Source organism: Phragmites australis, chromosome 6 (genome assembly GCF_958298935.1).
Source record: "Phragmites australis chromosome 6, lpPhrAust1.1, whole genome shotgun sequence".
In the NCBI taxonomy this organism is placed as follows: Eukaryota; Viridiplantae; Streptophyta; class Magnoliopsida; order Poales; family Poaceae; genus Phragmites; species Phragmites australis.
This window is the reverse complement of record NC_084926.1, coordinates 3,747,606-3,761,733: the sequence shown is the minus strand read 5'-3', so window position 1 is coordinate 3,761,733 and position 14,128 is coordinate 3,747,606. Positions and strand designations below refer to the sequence as shown.

General features: G+C 45.3%; 2 protein-coding genes and 1 pseudogene across 2 annotated transcripts; all 3 read right to left on the bottom strand.

Annotated features, from left to right (window-relative positions):
* Positions 1 to 58: 58 nt before the first annotated feature.
* LOC133921153 (photosystem I chlorophyll a/b-binding protein 5, chloroplastic-like) lies at positions 59 to 1,880 on the bottom strand. The gene is made up of 6 exons (XM_062365922.1): positions 1,521 to 1,880; positions 1,305 to 1,437; positions 947 to 1,059; positions 707 to 811; positions 543 to 631; positions 59 to 447 (listed from the first exon to the last, which is right to left on the bottom strand). Exons 1-6 carry the CDS (start codon positions 1,730 to 1,732, stop codon positions 311 to 313), a joined length of 789 nt encoding a protein of 262 aa, XP_062221906.1. The 5' UTR covers positions 1,733 to 1,880; the 3' UTR covers positions 59 to 310.
* A 5,925-nt stretch (positions 1,881 to 7,805) lies between these two features.
* LOC133921155 (ethylene-responsive transcription factor ERF109-like) lies at positions 7,806 to 8,727 on the bottom strand (annotated as a pseudogene).
* Positions 8,728 to 12,244: 3,517 nt separating this feature from the next.
* Positions 12,245 to 13,832, bottom strand: LOC133921152 (alpha-amylase). The gene is made up of 4 exons (XM_062365921.1): positions 13,746 to 13,832; positions 13,509 to 13,641; positions 12,585 to 13,396; positions 12,245 to 12,496 (listed from the first exon to the last, which is right to left on the bottom strand). The coding sequence occupies exons 1-4, from the start codon at positions 13,830 to 13,832 to the stop codon at positions 12,245 to 12,247; spliced, it is 1,284 nt and encodes a 427-aa protein (XP_062221905.1).
* Between the last annotated feature and the right edge of the window lie 296 nt (positions 13,833 to 14,128).

Here is a 14,128-nt window from a genome sequence, read left to right as displayed (position 1 = left end):
TGAAAATTTTCAACCAAGAAAAGAAAAGGCATGCAAATGTACCGAGCACTAGGATTAATTGCCAGAAACAGACGCCTTATTTTTTTTCCCATAAGCTACGGATACAGATTGTTTGCCTTTGAAGACTTTTTCATCTGACCTGACCTCCTACCCCCATGCACAAAAAAATAGTTGCGTACTTAGTTTTCATGATTGAAAACTTTGCAAAGAGGAGTGCTAAAAATGGGCACTTCCTGTTAGAAAACACTGTGACCTTTTTGTGCTGTAGCATTTGACAGTGAAGAAACAAAGTTCTGCAGACAGATAGTTCTCAGGGAGAGGAGAGTGCATGGATGATATTTTTGTTGAATGGATCTGAAAGGTGTGTCAAAAGATTGTCGATGGGGCCAACATGAGTCACGGATGCTTGCACAATGAAACCAAGCATAGCTACCATTGCCAACCTCCCTGTGTCAGTCAAATATCACGTTAGCAAACTTTAAGTATTACCATAGTATAGATTTATCTTGCAGGCAAATTGTACTTAGAGAAAGTGAAGCTACCATTCTTGATTTCTTTCAGCTTCTCTTCATGCGCATTCTCTATATCTTTTGCCAGTCCTAGTGGATTAAACAGTGGACCCCCAGGGTAGCTGTCGAAATTTGGAAATTGTAATGATTGTAGCTAAAGCAAAGACTTGTCAGGTAAATTATGTTTCGGCACTTACCCTGGTTGTAAACCTGCAAGTGCAGCCTCTAGCCCTATGAATGTCCCTTCCTCTGCTTGTGATCCTGGATTGATGAAGTCCATGTACCTCTTGGTTTCAGCGAATCTGTCGGGGGTCAGAATTATAATAGAAAACAGGTCAGTCTTGTTTTCCATGAAGTATTCTATCCCATTTTAAATTTATGAGCATTGAAACTTTCTTTTACCACTGATGAAATGTTTTAGTTGTATGCTGAATTACCCCATCAAGAGAAGCTGAACAAAGAAGAGTGATGTGGTGTTGGCGAAGTCAAATTTTGTTGCACCTGCTTCAAACCACACTGGTAGGTCGCGGATTCCTGATACACGGAGCAGCTACAGAGATTCGCGGCAATTAGAACACAATAACTAGTGCAATTTTTTTTGCATTCTTGGTTTGTTTGATTGGTTTGGTGTAATTGTGCTTTGTGCATTAGTTTCATTGTTTGTGCTGATGGCGGTATTATTTCAGACAGCTTTCCACCTAGTTTCGAAATACGAATTTTTGATGCTATGGTTTTGAGGACTAATGCTCAACAGAGTACACTTGACAGGAATGGACAGGAATGTGAGCAACTTACGTCAGTTACAAGGATGCCGGCAACCCCTGCCATGGCAAACCGGCAGTGCACGAGCTCGGCCTGAACGTACCACTTCAAGCTTGCCGGTTCCTCTCCGAGCCCCAAGGGATCGAAGCCGAAGTCACCAGGTAGCCTGCAACCAGAGATGCCAGACAATCCGTCAACTGACCAACATCACCTGCAGAAAACACTGGCAAAGAGTGTCAGATAACCGACGTGCCGTTGAGATGAGGAGGTGGGTCCAGTCCAGGCAACCAGGTCGCACGCTCGGTGCTAGCTCGGACTACAACTCGAGCTCTTGGTGACTGCACATGGTGTGCAGGCATGGCGACCGTGCGTCTGCTCCAAGCTGTAAGTGGTCTGGAGGAGGTGATACAGGTATTTAGGACCCTTCCATGGCTATTGGCTGCTGCTACAGTGGACGCCATGACTGCCGCCGTCACCCTCTCCGGTGGCGATGTTGTTTGCCGGCCAAACTACAGGCTGCAAGGACCCTTCTTTGCTGCTGTATTTTTGGGGGGCGTAGGCTGGTGTTGAATAGAAAGCTCAGGATATGGAGTTAGAGGCGTTCATTGCTTCAGTGGTTGATAAGATGGGCAGGTCCGGGGCCACATTAATCTGTCAAAATTGGGTACAATATTTACTTTTCTTGCGGCTAATTCTTTTTTGCTGTATATACTAGATGTTGACGCCCGGCCTGGAGAATTTCAGAATCTGTGAATTCAACAAACAGTTTGCAGCAGTGATTATTTGTTCTGCAGAAAATTGCCCAGGAGGCAAGGACCTGTGCGCCGGAGCAGATTCAGTCCTTCAGCGTGCTGCGTGCGGTGATCGGTGAGCACTGCCGGTGAGCCGCGTGCGTGGTTGCGCCTGCGCTCCTGATCGATGTGGCTGGGCGGCTGATAAAAACTTGGCTGCATTTATCCACCGTTGCGGCAGTGCCCATGAGATTATAACATTATCTTTATCATCATCATTCAGACTTAAATTGCTTTCTAGAATAAAAATAGTCTGGTTGGAAATAATAGGTAGAAGGGAATTTTAAGGATGGACCAAATTCCAGCCTAAAGGCCCATTGTGGCTCAACCCATCTAGGCCCAAGCCTAGCCCTGGCCCAGCATGGCCCGACCCTTCCTCCTCTCTCGGCCTCGGCCCACCTGGCCTCTTCTCTCTTTCCTTTGGCCCAGCCCACCTAGCCTGGCCCTCCTCCGAGCCCGCCTCCTCTTCCTTGCGCTCACGCTCGTGCCTCAGCTTCTATGTGTCGCTCCGTCTAGGCGACCTCGTCGATGCCTGTTGCAGCTTGGATTAGCCTCTGGTGCGACCGATTGGGTGACCTAGGATTTAAACTCTAGTTCGGCTAACCACCGACCATTGGCCATCTTCAAAGCCTTGGTAGTGGTTGGCGAGCTCTTATGGAACTCCTCTACCATCGGTGCCCTTCCTTTGCATCGTATTCCTCCTCTTCTCCTTGGCTCAGGTGGTGGTGGTGCTCTGCCATAGGGCCTTGCAGCTGCCACCTGCCGATGTCCTCCTCGACTCCGACAATACGCTAGTGGTCATTGTTGTCGTGGAGCTTGGCTCCCTTGGTTTGGTTCTATCTATCCTAGCTCCGCCCCTTTGGCTAATTCCCATGTTTATCACTCATTTGATGCCTAATGATGCATGTGATGCTTTGAGATGCTTGATTAGGCTAGTCGATGCTATGATGTTATGGAATACACAATCTAGCTATCACATATACACATATTGAGGAAAACCCTAGCTGAGAGCCCTAATCTTTGAAGCATATATGCTTGCTATGATGATCTTGATCAAGAACTGAGAAAGATCCTCACCTAGATGCTACTCTCCATGTTAAAACCGAATGCATTTAGTTGTGGTCCTTATGGTGATGCTACATCTTGCTATATGCTCATCCTCTCCCTTTTAGTTGTTAGCATGTGATGATTAAGATGAACATGTTGTCCTAGATGTCACAAAAATTTTATGCATGCTAGTATAAACAAGCAATTTTCTTGAAAAGGACCTACATATGCTAGTTTGCTTGTTCATTCATTCTCGTATGAAAAAAAAAACGTCTACTAGCTCTAGAACACACCTTGCTTCTAGGATGATGATGTTTGATGCTCTTGATGACACTTTCTTCACCCTTGCCCTTGATCTCCTTGATGGCATAGCCCTAACAATAGCCATGAGCTTGATCAAGAGAGAAGAAAGAGATGTGTGGAGAGAGTTCACCTTGGCTTCCCCTTGTGCAAATGATATTAAGGTTATCATGGTGACCCTTCCTTTCTATTTATAGATGAAAATGTACTTGTTTTCCTATTATACAATAACACATTTGGCTTAATTTTGCATGGCTTACATTCTAAGCAATGTGACACATAGCATGCTTGGTGTCACCTTGCATGGCTTGATGACTTGGTTAAGTGACACCTAAACCGATTAGGTGGCACTTGAGGGTATTTTGGTAATTTGTCATGTGGTAAGCTTATAGTTTGTGGAGCTTTGGAGGTTAATTGTGGTGTATGGATTTCTGACCAATTTTTTTTATTGGAAATGTGAAAGATTTGTATTTTGGCCTTTCACAGATATTTGATATTTGCATAGGTCCTTGACAAGGTTGGTTTGCTATTTTTGGAGATGTGAGGTGCTTTTTTGCAAAGTATCATGGCTTGGAAAATTCAAAGGACTTGAATTTGGGATTTTGGAAGGATATTTGGGTTTTCTAGAATAATTTCTAAAATGACATGCATATTTAGGGTCGGTTTGGCAGAGTTCCAGCTCCAAAATTTTTTAGAGCTGGGTATTTCTAGCTCTAGAAATTTGTGGAACTGAAGCTGTGGGTATCTAGGGTGTTTGTGTGAGCCATTTTATTTCTATTTTATTTTAAAAATATATACTTAAAATATTTTATCTTAGCCTACAAACACAAGATCTGACGTGATATAGCGAAAATGACCCTATTAGATCATGATTATGATTTTGGTGATTAATGATAATATAGTCATTGAGACTAACATATTTGTCAAAAATATATATTAGTAGGTCTTATGAATGCAATACATGAAGAAATCATCGCAACCGGGACAAAGTTTGATTGAATTAGAGAAGACCCAGAGAAAATGACATCATTGGATGGTCTAGTGCTGAACAAGTATATGCATGAGGAATACTCTGTCAGTGGAGCTCAATGAAGATTGCACTCACCGGAGCGTCCGATGATACCTCAATAAACACAGTGGAGCAATTCTGAAAGAGGGTGAGGAATGCCTCACCAGATGGTCTGGTGCTAGGCACTGAGCAGCACCAGAATGTTTTGCTTTCGGGCAGAAGAAGAGCAACACATCGGAAGGTCCGGCAATTGATTCGAACACACAGAAGAATATGCATCAGACTATTTCTTGCAGAGACGGTTCCAAGTGTTGAAGATCAAACATCAACGCATCGGATGGTCTGGTGCTCAGGAGTTCAACACACTGGAGCATTTTTTGCAGAGAAGAAGAGAAGTGACGATCAGGCTCAAGTATATACGCCGGAAGGTCCGGCGATGAAGTGAACACCACACCGGAACATCTGAGTGGGTTCCAATGGCTAGTTTCTTCTGTTGTACTCACTGAATGTTTTGGTGTTAGTACTTGTGTTAACGCTGGATTATCCAGTGTTCACAGTTGGCAGGTTTGTGGCTATAAATACTCACCCACTCGGTCATTTAAGGTACTGGAGTCCAGAGAACCTCATACACACTTGAGAAGACATCTAAGCCATCAAAATGCTAAAAGTGTTCATTCAAGGTGATTAAATACACCATTAGAGAGTGATTATAGTTTATAGGCCTAAAGAGAAGTGTTGCTAGGATCTGCAACCTAAAGAGTGGATCAAGGAGTGATACAACTGTGTACTGATATGTACGTCAGCGTCTTAGAGTCTTGATGACTTGGTAACTTGTTGACCCTCCAACTTTGTGTAGAGTGACGGCAGGAAGATTATATGGGGACGTAAAGGCTCTTGTCTTTGCGACTAAAGCTCCTAAATGAAGATAGCGCACAAGTGACCAGAAGAAATGTTAGTGGTGAGATCTCACCTTAGTGGCTTGGTAGCTCATCATGCTTGATGTCTTGCCTTGATGACTTGGTATCTCAAGAGCCATGATCAGAAGAGACTTCGTGATCGGAAACATATCCTTTGTGGAGCTCCAACATGGACTAGGGGTGGCTTGTGTGCCATCGATACCACATAATAAAAATCCACTGTGCCGAGTTTGTCTCTCTACCTTATTTACGTTTCTGTATTTAAATACTTGCAATTTACCTTGCTAGAGTAGGTTACAATCCTCTTGAGTGGTAGAGTAGACATACTAGATATCCCTAAAGTACATTTAAATAGAAATTAAGATAAGTTTATCTTGTAAAGTTTTTGGAGTCATTAGTTTCTAAGGGTCCTAATTCACCTCTCTCTTAGGACGTATCGTTCCTCACAATTAGTATCAGAGCCTCATGTTCTTGATAGGTTTAGCCACTTAGAGTTGTGATGTCCGGGGTTGGGATGAATACTCATAGCGCTGCATATTTTGATGACATTAATTTCCCCTGATGAAAAATTCTCATGACTTGTTATTTTCAAGCCAAATGTTCAAATGTTTGGAGAGTTAGATGGAAGAGATGAGGCAATGCATCACAAACAAAGAAAGATAATTAGATGGATTAACAAAGAGTATCCTTTTTATCATCTTTAAATATTGGTGCATTTAATCGTACTTATTCTCTCATCGATGAACATGATATTTGGAATAGTCTCTTGGGAATGCATGAAGGCACAAATGATATGTGTAATGAGAAATATTATGTGCTTGTTACTAATCTCAATGACATCAAACAACTACCTTATGAAAATGCTAATGATATGTACCTACGTTTGAATATTCTTGTTAATGAGATAAATGAGCTACCAATTGAAGATGATTAAATGATGAGAACAATGCTTCAAGCTCTTCTTCTGAAGTACAAGCTAATTGTCTCCATCATCTACGACAACTATGACATGAACAAGTTGACTTTAAACCAAGTTCTCGACAAGGTCACCGCCTATGAGATGAGCATGAACATAGGGGGTTGAAGCTTCTATCTCATCTGACACCAAGAACCTTGCACTCATAAGTAAGCAAACTCAATATCAACACATGAAGGCAAGGATGAGCAGGTAAGAGTAAGAGTCAACCTAAAACGAAGATGATAGTGATTAAGATGAAGAGAGCTATGAAGAGGATGATCAAAGCATATCAAGTGATAAAGAAATTGATCCTAAGATGACCAAACTCATGTCACAAGTGGAAAAGAACATCAAGAGAATCAATACTAAGATTGATCATCCGATCTCTTTGAAAGACTTGGTCAAAACAATCGATCATATCAAGAAAGAGAAGAAAACCAAGAACAAGAGAGAGATAAGAGGAAGAAGCAAAACATTTGCAAGCACGAGAAGATGGGTGAGTGAATATGAAGATTCAATCTAAAATGATGAGAGCCTCACCATCCACTCCTCCAAGAGAGTCTCTTTCTCAAGATCATCATCACGTAAGTCATAATCGCGTAAGTCATCACACAAATATCTTATGGCAAAAGGTATGAAAAATGATGTAAGTGATGATGAATCCGGTGAGAATTCACCCTCCCATGAAGAACTTCTTGATTTGACTAATGAGCAACAAAGAGCCTTAGAGAAACGATCAAAATGGTTTATGAAATTCAATGAACTTAAAGACATTTATGCTACATTTATTTCTAATTATGAATAATTATTAGGTAAATTCAATTAGCTAAATAAGGAGTATGAAAAGCTTAAGGCTAAATATGAGTGCATTGATGAGAGAATAAGCACAAATTTTTCTCCTTGTTGGTTCTCTGGTGGGTTTTTGGTGCCCAAACTGTTCTCCGGTGAGGTCGCCGGCTTAGGTGTGCTTCCTGGCGACGGTTTTGGGGTGGTTTGTGTTAATAGTTGTTTGGTAGAAGTCGCGGTTGGGGGATTTCTTAGTCCCTGTTGATGTTGCGTTTGTGTGGTTGGGCCGTTGAATTTTGGTTCGACGGCGTCGGGCAAAGTTTCTAGGCCTCCTCCGACAAGCCAGCGGTCAGTGGAGCCATGTTGTGGTTGGATCTGTCTTTTGATGATGTTGCAGCCAGTGGCCGACATGCAAGGTACGTGCGTTCAACGTTTTAGCAGCGATTTGTTCGACGTGGTAACAGATGGTGCATCAAAAGCTGCAAATCTGCTTCATCGAGGTGGGAATCGGCTTCAGCTGCATGCTCGGCGTGGTCTCTTGCCTATGGTGGTCCGTCAAGCTGCTCCTCCGATTGCCGGCGATGAAGGCGACTGGGAGAAGGGAATCAGCATCTTCCTTGCAAGGCCTTTTTTTAGTTGTTTTGATCCCCAGGAGTTTTTTGTTAGGAATGATATGTAATCATTTATATGCATATATGAAATGCTTTCCGGTTTCTCTTAAAAAAAAAGTTCTTACATTACATTCACCAAAAGGATGTATAATCTAGTAGAATATATTGCTCAACTTGTTTTTCAATCACAATGAAATGGAAATTCATGGATATGATTAAAACAAAGAAAAAGAAGAAGCTGCAGGATCATGGCATGGACAAGAAGCTGCCGTCATCTAGCATCATGATCTCGTGCAGCCCATCCCAGATCTCCTGGTCCTTCGCCACCGTCCTTCCCTACTGCCCGGCCGGCACCTGGGCCACGTGCACCGGCGACGCTGCGTTTGACCCGCAGTTCTCGTGGAGGCTCTCGGGCAACGGCTGCGGCAGGTGGGAAGTTGAGCTTGGCGCCCAAGAAGATGCCGACGCCGCGGCAGGTGGGAAGTTGAGCGTGGCACGCTGGCCCCGGAACGCGACCGCGGCGACGTCGTAGGCGCGCGCGGCCTCCTCGGCCGTGTCGAACGTGCCGGAGCCACTTGCGCACAGCGCGGTGCGGGTCGCGGATCTCCGCCGCCGCACGCCCCTGTACTTGCTCACTCTCGCCATCCTCCTCCTCTTGCCCACGCCTCCCGTTACACTGCTCGCTGAGTACTCTCCATCGTCGCTGTCGCTGCTCGAGTCGGTCGTCGCCGCGGCGTCCGCGGCGAGGAACTCGCAGCAGGGGCACCCATCCACGCCGCACCTGGCGCACGCAGCGGACGACGCCGGAGCTGGAGCGGCGACGGCCGGCGCCTCCTCGGAGTCCAACCTGGGTACGACGGTGTCCCCGGACACGACAGAGATGAGCGCGCGGAGGAAGAGCGAGTTCTCCTGCTCGGAGTTGGGGAGCTGGAATCCGCCACGCTCCAGCCTCGGCGCCATGGTGGGTGGTGTGGCTCCGCGACGACGTGGCGTCGGTGTCGCGATAAAGTGGCGTACGGGCACTAGGTCAAAGCTCTTTGATGATCCGCACTGATGTTTCAGGGTGGTATGATGTCGGTTTTATACTAGATTAAAGTTATATGAGGATATATCTATAATCTAGATATATGTTAAAATGTAGTTACACGAGTGTGTAATATGTACATGTGTGAATACGTGTGTACGTTTGATTTATATATAAAAAATATGTTCGTATAAAAAAATTCGCACGATTACCTAACCCAAAATTTAAAATTAGACAACTTACGTGATCGTATTTGCCGAAATAGACAATATATCATCGTATTTACAATTTTAACATCCGTATTCGGCACATCATTTACCGAAAACTGACTTTCGGTACATTGTACGTCGAAAAAACACAATCTCTGCTATATTCATCACATGAGGTACGGAATATGGGCTACAGTGCCGTATTCGGCACCTCGTATGCCGAATATAGTCTATGTCGGTTGCAGGTGCTTGGATGCTGTCATTTTATGCCGGGAACCTCATGTACCGGTACGTGCCATATTTAACACACGATATGACACAATTTCAGCACCTCATGTACCGAATACATCTGATTTTCGGTATATGAAATGATGAATATGGACTACAGTGTCATATTCGACAGCTCGTGTGCCGAATGCACTTGATTTTCAGCATATGAGGTGCTAAATATGGGCTACAGTGCTATATTTGGTATCTCGTGTGCCGAATATGGTCGGATCCGTGTTTTTTCAACGTACGGTGTACCGAAAATCAGTTTTTTTTGGTAAATAGGGTATTGAATACGGATGTTAAAATTATAAATACGACTATATATTATCTATTTTGGTAAATATGATCGCGTATGTTATTTAATTTTGAATTTTAGCCGATGATTATCTGCTAGTGTGTACTGAAAACCAGTGGTTTCTTGCCTAGCCTGTCTCCACTGCCAGTTTACCACTTTGGTTGCCAACTTGCCTCTAGCGAACTGAACGCTAGCACTACACGCCGATGACTTTGGCCACTCGCCAACTACGGCTCCACATTAGAAAGTTCAGAGGTCGTCGCGGTGGCACGGGGGAGCCAACATGTACGGTTAAGATCGACCTGGAGGAGTTGACCCCAATTTTCTATGAGCAGCTTAGGTCGGCCCACCTAATCTGAGAGGTAACACGGCGGTGCTTTTCGCGTCCTCGTCGTCGTGGAGGTCGGTGAGCTTAAAGATGTTTGGATGTGCACGCAACATGCATAGGTGTTGTTGACTTGTTGTCAGGTCGGCTGGTGGCCCTCCCTCCCTTGTCATGTCGACCGGGTGATCCAAAAGGGTTCAGCCAATTAGTAGCACTGTAAATCAATAGTGAAGCCTAATTATCAGATTTTTTATTGCGAGGCCTAACTAGTCAAGTTTCCAACTTAGAAACTCAAGACTTTTAGTTAAAATTTCAGGACCTTATTTCAAATTCTAGACTGGAGAATTATCGGTTTATAAGTTGGCGGCATAGCTATTTTGGTCCTCAACTTTCCCCAAGCTTAAATTTGTCCCTCACCTATCAAACCGGCCGGTCTGGTCCTTCAACTATATGTTTGCCTCAATTTTGTCCCTGATCTAATGTGATGTGCATGTTGCTGTGCCTATTCAGCGATTGGTGCCCTTAATTGAGTCATCACACACAGATTGTCTCTTTTACCTCCTAGTTTCTCTATTAGGCCTGCTTGTTTAAGATGTCAGATGAGCCAAACAACAACTACATAAATATGTGTTTCTCTATTGAGCAATACAGTAAGACATGAACATGTCCTACAACTAGTAGAGCACAAGCCAGGCCGCTACCTTTTAGAGTGAAGAAGATGACACAGGTTGGCCAAAGAAAAATAGGAGGAAGGACTCTTCAGAACCGAAACCAAGCACTAAATCGTCGAAGATTGGTAGTAAAAATAAATGTAGACATTGCTAAAGCACGGGTCACAACTCCAGGATGTGCTCTGTGAAGATGGGTTCAGTGCGGGCTGAACATGTGCAGGGTAAAATGAGGGGTATAATGAACATTTTGCATGTAGGCACACGGCCATATTAAAATCCTAGTGATTCATCGCTGACTTAGCAAGCCATGTGGCGTTTAACATAGGATTAAGACAAAATTAAGCCCAAATGAAAAGTTTGAGAATTGATATGACTAGTTTAATAGGTGAGGGATGAGTTTGAGAAAAGATGGTTTGACTCGCGGAAAAAATGATGGACGAAAATGGCTATTCCTTCATTCTAAGTTTTACATTTTCACTCCAATTTTGCAGCTTCGAGGGGCGACATTAAAATGGGAATCGTTCACCAGTTAGCTTACTAGTGAACATTCACCGGATATTGAATATATTTAATTTCTATTTTTTTTGTAATATCAGAACAACTTCGACCGAAAGGCCTACTGGGTGAAATCATGCAAAAAGATAAAGGGATTGCTGGCATGCCTTAATTGGTCAGTCTCAGGTAGCGTAATGTGCTTCGTTTTTTTTTAGAATTATAAGAAGACCTACCTCTAATTTATATATGCACAAAAACAATAAGTGTGCCAAACTCTTATGAATAAATTCACTCGCCAATTTAAGTATTTGGGCCAAAAGAAAGGAAACTATTGTAAAAAAGTCCCATGGCCTCATAACCCCTTAGGAAGCAAAAAGTCCATCCAAGAGCCCAACATTGCAGAACCGGGTCAATACAACCGTGATAGCGGACATGGTTGCCACAAAAAAAAGCTATAAATTTGTTTTGTTTTTTACCTAACATTTTCTTCTCATATTCCTTTTTTTCACTTTCTTTTTATAATAGGTGTTGCCACGTGGCGATGATGTGGCTGATACTTTTTATTTCTTTTTACATAACGAGGGTTATTTTATGTTAATGACTAAGGGGGAAAATATAAAGGAGAAAAAAAGTAACAAAAATGTACTCCCCACTATTTAAAACATTTTAAAACAATCAACGTAACCTTGCATCCACGTCAATTACATGGTGACAAAACCACTTTCAAAACTACCATACGAGGTTGATAGACCTAGTTTTGTAAGGTGAGAGATTGAATATACATTTTCTTTCATCAAGGTGTTATACGGCCGTAAAATCAAACTCATGAGCTTAGATAGACTTTTCCCGAATATCACTGAAAAGAAATTCCAGTTTTTCTCGTTCCAAAAAGCCAAGTCCAGAGGCTGGCCGGTCTCGGAGTTTGGCCCAACGAAATTGTAGGTCTGGTCTGGGACATCGAGTCCAGGCCGAATGGTTGAACTTCATTGACCACTCCATGCTTAGGACGGAACTATGCGCTATAAATTGTAGTACAAAGAAGAACCATTCATATCTAGTGAAAATTTTATTTTACGTCATTATTCCTCAAATCATATAAATGTATCTCCTTCATCCTGACTTGTTTACGGATGAAGTACTCAAACTTCACTACACGGACAGTTTTCAGAGTTCAGCTCGGACACAGGTTGTATTCATCCCGCATAAGCTAAGAAAAATTGCATGCTAAAATCTGCTAAGACTCTTCGTGCCGGAGCCCGTAGGGCTCAGATTTTCTCCCAGACGGCGTAGCCATCGCCGTGCGCCACGACCTGGAATCCTTCGGGGATGAGGTGCTCACAATCGATCCTTGGTCCGATCTTCACGATGACCTTGCCGTCGATCTCAGCGAGGTAAAGGTCGGCGTCGGACTCGATGATGCGCAGCTCGCTGTCCGGGTGGATCCTGTGGCGGTTCCTGATCGAGACCAGGTGCGCGATCTCGTTCTTCAGGCCCCAATCGAAGAAATGATCATAGAACTGGCATGGGAAAAAGATCACAAATTTCTTCAGTTGATCACGAGCATGCAGGGCAATTTAAAGCTTAGAACAGAGAGGTATGACTCACGATGCATGGGTTCCCAGGGTGCGTGAGGATGTAAGCGTAGCCCTGCATGACCTTGTCGGACGGGAAAGGCCACATGTGCTGCGTCGAGCCGGTGTCGTGGTTGTCGACGAAGGTAACGGCCTTGGCCGGCCACCGCCCGATCATGCCAGGTGCCTTGCCGTCAGCGCCGCGCAGCCGCCACAGCTCACCTTCGACGGCGACGTTGAGGATGCCCTTGGTGGTGAAGTCGAACGTCGTGGCTGGGCCGGACCTGCCCACACGGTCCACCCAGTTCACCAGCTCCTGCCGGTGCGCGCTCTGGTCGTAGTAAGGCTTGCCATCGCCGCCATACGCCAGCGAGGTCCATATCTCGGCGACGGCGAAGCTGGGCTTGGTGTTGTCGATGTAGATCTTGGCGACGTCGGCAGAGTAACCCTTGGCGAAGTCGAGGCGCCACGCGTCGAAGCCGATGTCCGTCTTCAGCCAGTTGAGCCAGCCGACGAGCTCCCGCTGGACGCGCGGGTTGAGGTGGTCGATGTCCGGGGCACCGCCGAAGTCCGCGCCGGTGTCGGGGTTGCCTGTGCCGTCGGAGTACGTCCTGTCGTCGCTGCAGATCATGTGGGCGCTCCAGTCTAGGCGGGAGTCGGGCGTGCCGCCCTCGAAGAGGCAGTAGATGCCGCGGCCGTCCTGGTGCTCCGCCGTGCGGTGGTTGATGACGATGTCGGCGATGACCTTGACGCCCTTGTCGTGGAACGCCTCGATCAGGGACCTGAGCTGCGCCTCGTTGCCGTACCTGGACGCGTCCAGGTCGTACAGGCGACCCGGCAGGTAGCCTGAACGTACCCACGCGATGGAGGCGTGCTGTCACGGGTTAACACACGCATGCTATACTGCCATAGTGTAGTGATGAAGTGGTAGGAGTCAAAACAGAGTAAAGGAGAGGACCTTGCTCGGCGAGAGAGTGCGACGGCGGAGGGAGCCAGACGTGCGTGATTCCGGCGGCGGCGATGTCCTCCACCTTGCCCATCAGGAAGTTGTACCACCCTCCGTTCTGCTTCCACGACTCCCAGTTGAAGCCCTGGTGGAAGGTCGCAAGAACTCAGACTCAGTGCAAACCATTATCAGGACAGACGACTGACGATTCAAAGAGCGTGCTTACACGTTCAGAGACAAAAATCTTACCTGAAACAGGACTTGACCGAGTGCCGAGTTGGACGACACGCCAAGAAGGACGATGAACAGGACCAGTGACAAGTGCTTGTTCGCCATGTTGGCTGCACTACTGCACTTCGGAACTGGAGGAGATGGCTGGATGAAGCTAGCCGGTGCGTCTTATCCGGTATTTATAGAGGCGAGCGTGCCGGATTGCAGCGCTCAACTTGCAACTTTTTGCGGCGGCGTGCTTGAACTCCGGTGTTGCTTTTGGGACAGTGGATGAATAAATACCTGCCGCCGCCGGAGTTTGTTCTCGGCCGGTGAGCCCATATGCGATTTAACGGCCAAAGACGGAGCCCTCAAAAGGCAGCACCGGTCAGCAAGAATGGTTGTTATTCTGATGCAAATTT

Excerpts from the sequence above, each read along its gene's own strand:
- LOC133921153 (XM_062365922.1), bottom strand. The coding sequence starts at position 1,732 with ATGGCGTCCACTGTAGCAGCAGCCAATAGCCATGGAAGGGTCCTAAAT. Across the intron at positions 812-946 it reads GTTCAGCTTCTCTTGATGGG|ATTCGCTGAAACCAAGAGGT; the intron begins GTAATTCAGCAT and ends GACCCCCGACAG. Across the intron at positions 448-542 it reads GCTGAAAGAAATCAAGAATG|GGAGGTTGGCAATGGTAGCT; the intron begins GTAGCTTCACTT and ends TGACTGACACAG.
- LOC133921152 (XM_062365921.1), bottom strand. The coding sequence starts at position 13,832 with ATGGCGAACAAGCACTTGTCACTGGTCCTGTTCATCGTCCTTCTTGGC. Across the intron at positions 13,642-13,745 it reads TCGGTCAAGTCCTGTTTCAG|GGCTTCAACTGGGAGTCGTG; the intron begins GTAAGATTTTTG and ends ACCTTCCACCAG. Across the intron at positions 13,397-13,508 it reads GCACTCTCTCGCCGAGCAAG|GCTACCTGCCGGGTCGCCTG; the intron begins GTCCTCTCCTTT and ends GGGTACGTTCAG.